Source organism: Trachemys scripta, chromosome 6, assembly GCF_013100865.1.
Source record: "Trachemys scripta elegans isolate TJP31775 chromosome 6, CAS_Tse_1.0, whole genome shotgun sequence".
Lineage (NCBI taxonomy): Eukaryota > Metazoa > Chordata > Testudines > Emydidae > Trachemys > Trachemys scripta.
Genome location: NC_048303.1, coordinates 46,490,370 through 46,501,785, shown reverse-complemented (window position 1 = coordinate 46,501,785; position 11,416 = coordinate 46,490,370). Strand labels below are relative to the sequence as shown.

Sequence of the window (11,416 nt, the reverse complement as noted above, 5' to 3'; positions counted from 1 at the left end):
CAGTACTTTTTATTATATGGGATATTATCTGTGTGAATGGAGATGGGACCTCAACCAAAATCCTCAGGGCAAGCATCCTCGTTCCAGAAGGTGACCTGTGGCTCTGCACCTCATGACTGGCTCTATTTAAAATAGGCGAAACTGAAAGTTCATGCATGGAGGGGGGTGCGTATTTTGTGGCTAGGGTCCCTATGGAGTGGTGACTGTAGGGTCAAAAGAGGGTGCCCCGTGAAGGTACTGTTCCCATGCAGTTTTGGAGAGGAAAAGCCCTGTGCTACATGTCAGCTGAGGATGGGGGGGAGGAGGGTCAGGTTTGGCCTGAACTGTGCTCCTCCGCTGGCCTCTCTCTGGGGGCCTATGTGCTGAGGCAGGGGGTGGGGGTTGCACACCAAAGGCAGGGCGGTTTGCTGGGCCCCAGGCCCCCCACACCTTGCTCAGCCTTGGGCATTGTTTGCACACCTCGTCCCTTCTGCTTCCGGAGGCAGCGCCGGGGATGATTTGCTGCAGATGACATCAGCTGTGGATGCTGGAAAGGCGGCAGCAGCAACGCGCCGGGATGTGCCGGGTCCCCCCCTCCTCCCCGGGTCCCAGCCCTGCACCGTCTCGGTATAAAAGCGCCGCCGCCTCCCCGCCCGCCCTCACTCGCCTGCTGCCCGCAGCCCGGCACCACTCGGCAGCTCCGCGCCGAGGAGGGAGGCACCGCTGGAGATAATCCTTTCCCTCCCTGCCCCCCACCCCGAGCAGCAGCAAGAGGAGGAGAGGGGCTGGCAGGATGGCGACCGTGGTGGTGGAAGCGGAGCCGGACCCGTCTTGTAGCATCCCCAACCCCGCGTCCCCCTCGCCCAGCCTCTCGCACCGCTTCCTCGACAGCAAATTCTACCTGCTGGTGGTCATCGGCGAGCTCGTGACCGAGGAGCACCTGAAGCGAGCCATCGGCAACATCGAGCGAGGTAAGCTGCCCGGCCCGCCCCCGAGAACAGCCCTGCTGCTGCGGGTGGGGGTGGGAGGCACGGGGACAACCACAGGTTGCACAGAAGTCCTTGCTGTTGTCTCCTCTCCCCCTTTTATCGGCCATAAATGCCCCCGGCTCGGCACCCGCCCTTGGCTCCTCACCGCCTGCCACGAGCGGGGCTGCAGCTCGCAGAGCGTCCGGCGCCAGGAGTCAAGATGTTGCCTTCACTAACCCACAAGGAAAAAAGAATCTGATGCAACCACTCCCTTTGCTCGGAGGGGGAAAATCCTCTGCTCCAAGCTGCAGCGCAGCGCCAACAGTTGGCAACGGGGCTAGCCCAGCCCAACCCAGACAGGCTTCAGCCTCCTCGGCTGGCTGACACGCGCCTTGCAGGGGTCGGGAGGGTAGCCTGGGTTGGAACCGGCGGAGGGATGCAGCTGTGGTTCCTGAAGCGGTTTTGGTGGTTCAGTTTGGCGCATGGGAGGGAGAATTTTCCTCTTAGCTCAAGGAGCGCCCCACCTTGCGTGTCATCATTGCCCTTTTTACCATTTCAGAAGGAAAACTGGGGAAAGCCAAACAGAAATCTCTGCCTGCTGGAGAGGGGGCTTCTTATTTTCTGCCCTTTTCCTTTATCCCCCTCGGACCTACAGCCTCCTAGGTGTCACTCCTAGGTGTCTATCGAGAATGTGCAGACATAAAGGACGGGGGACAAAGACTGCAGGAATCTGATCTTTGTGTTCAAGCCAATGTTAATCTAGTAGTTTAGGTGCAGTATCATAAGACATACATGGCTATTAAATCCATAAAGCAGCAACAGCAGCAGCGATGAAGGAGGAGACTCCTTCTATATCGCATTGGCTTCCCTCACACAAAGATCTGCAGTTGGCTTTTGCTGCACCCACGTAGCCTGAGACATAAGGAAGGAGAAGGTGAACGGGTGAGACAACAGACCTCTCCCTCCACTGCAACTGATCTGGGCCCTCCCCAACTATTCTTGCTTCTCTGTGTCCCCCCCCCCCCCGCCATTGTTACTGCGCTGTGCTAGTGGTTTTTTCTGCAGAGGTCGTTCCGGTCTTCTGCAGCAGCAGTAATGCCTCCCTCGCTTTCTCTATTCCCCTCTTGGTGCTGCTGGAGTCTGTCTGCCCAGAGATACCGGCTCGTGGGCGTGGTGCAGTCCGCACTGCGGTCCCTATGGCAGCCCATAGCGGACAAAGGGCGTTCACATAGCCAAGAAAAAATACATTTTAAACAGTTATTTTTAAAAAAAACAAACTGCATTTCCTCACTGCAAAATAAAATCCAAGGGATTTGGGGAGTCGTAGTTCTGAATAGCAAGGAACCCCTGAGCAGGATCTCAGCTGCTTCTATTGTTTCTAACTTTTAGCAATAAGAATTTTTTTTGCTTTAGAGAATTTTACAGAAATAGATTTTATAGAAGAAAAACAACAAAGATTTAAGTGATTAAAATTTAAATATCTGAACATTCACTCTCATAATCCTTACATTATCCAGCTACAGGCTGCTGCTATGACTCAGAGTATTTTTGCTATATATATTTTTTTAAAAGTCACAGCTCCATCAAAATATAAGTGAAAATCACGATTTTCTTAATCAGTCCTTGAGATTGTTTCTAAATAATAGATTTCAGTGAATTGGAAAATGCTGTGATTGCACAATATTGATATGCAGTACAAATAAAATCATTACTAGATGCATAGTTTATTAAGCTACATTACCAATGTTTTTGTAACAAATGTGATTTGTTTTATTTTTGGGGCTGATGAGGGTAGAGATTTCAGAAAATGTCCATTGTCAGAGAGAGATCTTTAAACAGTGAATTGGTTACCGTTCCTGGTTTATAGGTGTGGTTCAGCAGTCCCAATAGGACTTCAATTGTCTCTTCCTATTGTTGCTTCAAAACCCACCATCTGTTTTACTTCATTATTTTTTTCCAAATTTAGTTTTTACTCCTTTCTGATTAAGGATTAGCTAATCACAGCTAACCACCTTTTAAAATGACCTTTTTTATAGTTATAGCTGCCATTGTCTTCTAGTGAAAACTGCTAATGCTGTTGCTCTGCTCTGTAATTTAGAGTGACTTGGTCATCGTATTTTCCTAATTTTACCCAAGTTTTGATCGAGTTAAAGCTGCATTGGCTGCATTTTTAAATAAAATTATTAATAATTAATAGAGCAAACGGATGTGTCTTCTGCCCTCAAGACGTCTGATGTCATCCTTCCTCAAGAAATCCTCTTCAGGCTCTTGAAGCTTCTGCTGTGTAATTCCTGCTGTACAGTTTCCATTGCTGCCACCTAAACTCACCAAGCATAGCAGCTTTTAAAATTTTAGATATTTATAAGCAACCCTGTGGGCTGTCTACTCAAACTGTTGGATTAGAAGTCCCCTCTCTCCTGCAGGTGGCAGATGATCTGATTAGGAATTCAACTACTGGAGATATCACTGATCTGATATTCAGCTGCTTTGTTCTGGATTAACACACTGGGGGAGTCTGTAGCTATATATTTATGGAGTAAATATGGGCTTGATGAACCTCTTCTTTTCTGAGGAAAGCTCATTACTATCTGGAAAAAATAGTCCATTCCAAAACCATCCATTCTCAACAAGGCCTTCAAGAGTTCAGCGTCCCTGTTAACTCTTCTTCTTTGCTGTCTTATCTGGCATGTCTTTTGAGCATCATCATTGAAGATTGTGGATTCTTGTACAGTACTGAAGAGAAACAGAATCAGAGAAGATATTATCTGATAATTTACATCAGTGGTTTGGTCTTACGCAGCCTGGATGATTGCAGATTTAGTTGCCTTAAATTTTATGAAGAGAGGGTTTCTTGTTTTGAGTTTGCCAACTGTATTTTTAAATTCTGAAATATCTCTTTCTGTATAACTACTTGTTTTGAAATGGCAGTCTTCTAGTTGTCTAGGGTTGCCTTCTGATGTGTCAAAAAATGGCTTCAAGATCTATCCACAGACTAAGGCTTGTGGGTGTGCCCATTCTGCTGTATAATTAGTCCAGGGGCTAGCGGCATCTGTATTCCTAATATCCCGGAAAGAAGTAATGATCCTAGTTCCATTGTACTTTCACTGACTGCATGCATAACAATACATATATTTATCTTTAAATTGTCCATGGTTTATAGTTTGAGATTTATCTCCATCTCACTTTAACCTGATATTATCACTTTTACTATTTGAAATATGGTGTTTATATCAGAAATGCTGAATCATGGACCTTCAAGTACAGAAAATGCTCTGTAAGATAAAGAAAATAATTACATATCATTTTAAGCTTATTTTCTTGAATCTTCTGTTTTGCACATTGACAGGCTGAGCGATCTGGCTCTGTTCCAGTATTGTATTGTAGAATCTCAATCGAGGCATAAATCTGCACTCTATACATTTGCATCAAAAGGATGTCCATGTACCGAATGATGGGAGGACAGACACTATGTACCTACAACATCACTGAATCAACATCTGTGTTGCTTTAATAGGTCTACCAAATGCCTGTAGTCTATCCCTAAACAACACCATTGCTCATCATTCAGGGTTTGCTATTATAGGTCAATGAGCTGTTGTCTGGAGCTTGCCTGAGTTTAGAACTTGTTTAATCACCATTGTTTAGCTTCATGATCTATGGTCAGTGTACATTTACAAAAAGCATTTCTCTGGTGTGCTACTTATCTGGATGATGTTTGATGCTGGGTATAATATCTTTAAGATTATTCTTGATTTGAAGTATTTAACACATGGAAATAATTAAATATGAACACTGTTACTGTGGTGTATTTAATTCCCAAATTCACTCACCAAAAAATGCACTGCATGACCAAGAAGTTTCTAGCAAATGAAGATAGGAAGACTCCTAGAAGAGGGTGACCTCTGGTGCCTACATACAAAGATGTTACAATTCAAGTAGCGAGAGAGTCCCTCTATAGTTCAACTAAGTAATTTAGTTAGGGAATTATTTTAATAAACTATTATGAAATGTATGGAAAATTGTATATTTCTAAAACTTATCTTTTAAAAATTGTTTAAAAATTTCAGTTAATTAATAAAGTGACATACCCCAATATCAGGCACATTGATAGTCTGGCTGAAAAGTTATCATAAAGACACTTATGAAAAATCATCAAAAGTAGCTACTCTCTATGTGCCTTGTGGACCTGCTGCAGAATGAACATTCCTATTATGTCACTGGTGGCACAAAGTAACTTTTGGATCAAAATAGCAAGCTAAGAGTTAAATCATCTCCTCCCCTGCAAAATCACATGGAAATGGGAGAAATAAACCTATATTTCAACAGATTTGAAGCTGCCAAAAGCATTAGATGGATTTTCTCTCTATAGCAAAGGCCTCTGGAGTGGGCAGGGGGCAAGGCTCTTGAAATGCAGATCCTCAAACTTGTATGGGGAATCCAGTCATCAAACCTATTGATCTCAGGCCAACCATGCAGAGTGCTGAACTGTCTCTGTGACTTCTCTTTCTTTTCATCCCTGCCATCCAGTGTGCCTCCCCAAGGAGTCAAGCTAGGACTAGTTTTTTTTTTTTTTTTTCTTTCCCCTTGAGGGAGAAGAAAGTGGGAAATAGTGCTGCTAGTTTGAGCATTAATTCCTAAGTCATGTTGGAATTTCCAGAGGAAATGCCAAGGGATGGTACCATATTGAGTGGCTGCCCTCACCCTTATTCTACCTCCTCCAACTGGATCCTCCCTCCCCAAATACTGCAGAGCCCCAACTCCACAGTTGCATGACAGGACATGTACAGAAAAGAAGGAAAAGCCAGAGAGACAAGTCAGCTTATGGGAATGGGAAGAGGCAGATACCATTATAGGCTCTGCTGCTTTCCCTCTGCCCATCCACTTGCCATCCAGCTTGGCTAGTTTGTGCTTGTCTAATCACCACATCCCAGCAGAAGAGGATGAACATTTACATTTATTTTCAGAGTGGTGCGAGTGCCTGTACCTTATTGGAGAATAACTGCCTGCACACTTTTTCACTTTTTAAAAAATAAAGAATTTTTGAGTTGTAGAAAAATACAAAACATTCCAGACCATTTCATTCATTTCATATTTGGTTTTCTCATTCCTGTGCTATTTAAACTGGTAACTTTATTCCCCCCTCCCAACTATAATCTTTTAAAAATATTTATTATGGAAACATAAGTTTCAGTGCCTTACATGTGTCAAGAATCTCCCTCTTTAAATAATTGAGAAAAGAAACTGGACAGCAAAGTAGTAGTACTGTTTCCAGGTTAAATTAAACTTAAGAGAGGAGATCAAGTAGTATATTTTATGTTTCAGAGAGACAGAATTTTGACACTTTTTGAACAAAGGGAATAAAGTAACAATTTATATTTTCACTTTAAGTGAGATGGCTCATTGCTAGCATAACAGCTCTTCATTAAGAGATGTGCCAATTTAATACTTAAAGTATTGGGACTATAATAAATGTAAGCTGATGTCATTTTTTCTCTCATGGGAGCAAACACAATGATCTTGTAATGTGTCTAAAATATTCCCCTGAATAATTTAGTTTTATGCAATTCAGTAGCTAATGATCAGTAAAAACTATGTATTATTATTATGGTGCAAGTCAGTTTGGGGGCATATAATATCAATAAATATGTCATGATGCTGCAGAATCAACAAGCAATTCTCAGATTGCAGGAGCCACCACTTTTTAGCACCAATGAACTGACTTCCCCTCATTTCTCACTGACCACTGTCTTCAATGGTTTCGGAATGTTCAGTATCATACAAGATTGGGCTATACAGTGAGTGCAAATGAACAAAATAGCTGTCAAATGTGTGGCTATGAGAGAGAGAAAGGATGGGACATAGGCAGGCTTTGGAATGGAGAAATATTTAACTCTGATGAATGAGAATCTAAAATATTCAGTTGAAAACTTTCAGACCACACATGTTAAATATGAATACATATTGTGTTTTGACTTGTAGGAATCCGATCATGGGACACAAATCTGATTGAATGCAACTTAGACCAAGAACTGAAACTTTTTGTGTCTCGCCATTCAGCTCGGTTTTCTCCTGAAGTTCGAGGTAAGTGTTCTTTTTAGTTTTGACCAGTGTTTGGCATAGCTTTAAAAAAAAAAAAAAAAGTAGCCAAAAACCCCCCCAAATCTCCAAAGCGAAAAAACTACTGCATAACTCAGCTTAGTTTTTAGTCTCTGACACAGGATGATTTTCTCTATTTAAAGAAAAAGCTTCAGACATTATATTCTTTTGTCAAAATATTCAAATATCTGATGTAATATATTTGATAGTACTTTGTAAGGTAAGCCAACTAAAACCTGTGCTTTAGTTATGTTGCATGGTCAACGCTATGTTCAACTTCATTCCATATTGATATTTGGGTGCTACTAAAGTTTAGGCAATACTCATTATTTGAATGAGTGGTTGTTTTCCTTAAGGTAAAGTGACAGATAAACAGCTCTGGAGACTGGAGGTCTTTTATCAGAATAGGCACAGCACAATCCCAACAATGTGCCTTGATCCTGAATTGGATGGACTACTTCTAGAGAGGGAGGAGGGGTGGTTCATTCTCTAAAATCGTTCACTCATGGTTCTCTCTGAGAGTAAGTCTGTAACAAAAGGTGGAGGTTTGTGTCATGGAAATGTGTTCACAAGGAACTGGATTTAGCCTATCAACTCCTGCTGAACAGGTCACCAAAGAGCTATTAAAAGGTAGTAACTTTTGGTCACTACTTACTTGGGCTGGAATTGAACTGATAACTGAAAGATGAAAAACTCTGTAGCCCTGTAACAGTTCTCTGCCCCATCCATTTCCTTACTTATGGCACATTTTGGGAAAGAAAGAGTAAGAAGTTTTTGCTTTCTCATGAAGTTCAAGTATTTCTTTGCATCAGAGCAGGCTCTGTTCAGCAAATTACTATCTTGGGGCACTTACTTTAAACAAGGTTACACCCCATCCCTCAGTTAATGAAAAGGGTTTTCAGCTGCCAGAAACCACAGATCCCCTGAGATCTACATAAAACTCAGGGGAATCCAGTAGAAGACATGTGCCTCAGCACCAGTTCCACAGAATGGAATATTGTAATTTAAAGATTAATACAATTTTCAGCTGATTCCCCATAGTTGGTTGGGGAGGGGGAGAGGGCCCTGCTCCCCTTTAATCTCAAGTCCACCCCTTCTTCACACAGCACCTCAAACTGTTTTGGAGGGCCTTCTGTGGCATTTGGGTATGATGGAGTGGCACTGCTACAGAAATGACCCCTGGCCACCCCTTTGTTATACAGAAAGGGAGGACTATATATGGACGTGCAGGAGAATGCATGTGATCTGGCTTACTTTGGGATTCATTGTTCAGTCAAGTCAATTTCTTTTCCCTCTACAAGTCAGTTTTTTCTTTTCCCCTATTTTGACTACACTATGACTACACCTGAACTGCTAATTTTGCAGTATGATAAAGACCTTCAGAATTGGTATAATCCCTGTTCTGTGAACATGGCTTGTATAGTGTTGTGTCTGAGTGGCTCAGATAGAATTTTCCACTCCCCTGCTTTGAATGGTTGAGGGAATACTTTTCTTTCACTTTCATGGGAACTGTGGACTTTTATGGGAGGCATGAAACCTAAATCTTCTCTTCTGACTTCTCGGAAAGCCTACTTTTCATATGAGGATTTGTTCCAATAAAAATTAATTTTACAGTTTGTTGTGAATCATACAGAATTAACTTCTGTCATTTCATGGGAATCTGATGATTGGTAAGTTTTCTAACTTTTTTTTTTTTTTTTAAACAAATCTTGAGTTTAGGCATGTGCGCAATCAACCTTAGATGTTAATTAATACTATACAGTCTTCTCAAAGGAATGTAAGTTGTTTTCACTGGTGAAATATTTGGGATGTAAGTGTAACAACTAATGCAGCATAATATTGACTAAATAACATTAAAATTACTGGTCATGAGCATGGAGGGATGGTTATGAAATGCTGCTACTGTAGATTCCTAGAATCAGTATCACAAATTGTAACAAAGAGATTCTGATGATTCTTGTCTTGCAGTATTCACTCTGTCATCTTGGATAACACACTGGAGCTTTTTCTGTAACTTCGTGCAGTATTAGTTACAACAGCATTTGTCTCTAATAAACAGACTGGTGACCAAATGTGCATAGACTTTGCCAGATTTAGAAAACCAAAATTTTGTGGACCTTTCCCCTTGGCCTGTGAAACAGCAGAATAAATTCAAAAAAATATGAACGTCTAGGTCCTGGTCTTGCCATCGTTGATTTTCATGGAAGCGGGATCAAATCCAAAGTATATATCTTGCAATTTGGTTTAAATTCATTGATCATGAACCAAATTCAGCTGCTTAGTCACACAAGTTTCCCTTTTGTTGCTTTGAGAGTACTTAGATGAGTAAGACTAGCAGGATTTGACCCTGAGGGTGGAACTATACATTACACCTAAATTTAATTTGTAAATGTCTAATTTAAGATTTCAGCTAAAAAATTCTATGCCTTTATTTTAGCAGAAACATGACCGTGCATTTCAGATTTTCAGCAAGTGCAGTTAAATGGCTTAACTTGGGACATTATTTTTGATAGGTTTACATGAATTAAAACCAAGCAAATCCTCTGATATCATTTAAATAAAAGAAATAAGATTATACACTCTATTTTTCAATGGAAAGATTATAAAATCATCTAGGAAATATTCTCTAGGAATTGTATTTTTAGCTGCCTTTTTTGTCTAGACAGCCTGTTTAGTCTGTCATTGTGTAGAATTACAGCTTAATTGTATGTGACTTGAATTCATCACCATCTCTATGACAAACAGTATAAATGTGTATTCTAGCACTGTTCAGTCTTTAAACAATAAGACACAAAAATCTATGTTCAAAGGCATTAAAGAATCTGTCTTAAACCTGAAAAAGTGAGGAAATTCAGAAGTGAAGCTGGCACTCTAGGTCAAATTCTACCCTCAGATGCTTGTATAAGACTCCCATTGACCTCAGTGAGATCCCGCTTCACGGAACTGAGGGCAAAATATTGGTCTCTATCCTCAGTGCCTTGGTACTGAACCCATGTGAGACTCCATTGTGCTTTCCATTTTGTGCCATAAAAAGGAAGCCTTTTTTGGAGCCCTTTTTGCATAAAATGTCAAAGTAACTGATTTCTGTTGAAATTTCTGAGCCTGGATTGAAATTTAAATTAACATTAATTTCACAACAGAGTTAACGTTTTGTGTTAAGTGCAAAACCGAATAGATTTCTCCTCATCTTGAAAAATCCAGGTAGCTAAGACCCATGTTCAGTAAAACAAATATACAATAGTCATCATGGGGAAAAAAAATCAACCTGATGAGATTCCAGTAGGGCCCATCATATGTAAGATGGGGGTATAGTTAAATAACAAATGTCACCCTTAATTTTGAAATTCCCTGCTTTTGCCTGTTTAAAACCAAGCCCTTAGTGCGATCCAAACATAAAACCAGATAAACTTTTTGGGGTAGGCACTGTCTTTACTAATGTTTGCATAGAGCTTAGCATAATGGGGTCCTCCACCTGGTGGAGGCCCTCTAAGTGCTACCACAATATAAATGTGTAACAATAATTTTGTGCAGTCCCTGCATGGCTGCACAGTGACAGAGGCAAGAGAAATAAGTTTCCCCACATCTTTCACAGCAATTCAAGGGCTACGCAAAGCAACAATGCAAACAGGGTATGTTACTCCAAAAGAGGGTATGACAGAGGTGGGGTCACACTCATAAGGTGCAAGGAGAGGCACTGAAGAGAATCTGCCTCTCCTGAGCATCCTTACTTTTTACATTTGTATATCTGAGGAATGAGTTAATTTGAGGCCTAATTTTGCTCCCACTGCAGTGCATAACAAAACTCCCATTGATATCAATGGGAGTAGAATTAAGTCTCAACATAGTTTCTTAAATGTTATAAAAGAATAAATTCACTTGCTGGTGTTCTGTATGCTCAGGTACAGCCAGAATAGTACTTATAAAGACAATATATCATGCCCTCAAAATTGAGGTTTAGAATGGAAATGCTAACAGGCCCTTTCCTATGGCTTGTACAGTAGCTGAGTTAGCAGGCTTCTTAATAAAAAAATCTTGCACTGATGTCAGGTCGTGATGAAAAATAAATAGCAAAGCTAATAAAATGGTTGCCAAGACAACAAGGAACACTACTTAAAATGAATACTCAAGTGCTTACTTCTTTGTTTTCTCCATCATGAACTGATGATTATTTCCATCGTATTTTGAAGTAAACTTCCCAAGAAGAAAAAAATCTCTCTCACCCCCACACCCACACATGCAACAATTTGTGTCTCATGCTGAGATGAGGGTGGAAAACTACTGACTGGTGTTTTATTTTAAAATGGCGCTACTTTTAAACAATTTGTTAGTTCTTTTTAAATTAAAATTTATTTTGCAAGTGCATAATAGGTGAA

General features: G+C 41.0%; 1 protein-coding gene across 1 annotated transcript in view; it reads left to right on the top strand.

Annotated features, from left to right (window-relative positions):
* The first annotated feature begins 626 nt into the window (after window positions 1–626).
* The window catches only part of MAP1B (microtubule associated protein 1B), a 120,124-nt gene continuing 109,334 nt past the window's right edge, over window positions 627–11,416 (top strand). Inside the window, exons 1-2 of the mRNA XM_034774543.1 lie at window positions 627–950; window positions 6,927–7,028. Of these exons, the coding sequence (XP_034630434.1) occupies window positions 773–950; window positions 6,927–7,028 (280 nt within the window). The 5' untranslated portion in view covers window positions 627–772. The remainder of the gene's footprint in view (window positions 951–6,926; window positions 7,029–11,416) is intronic.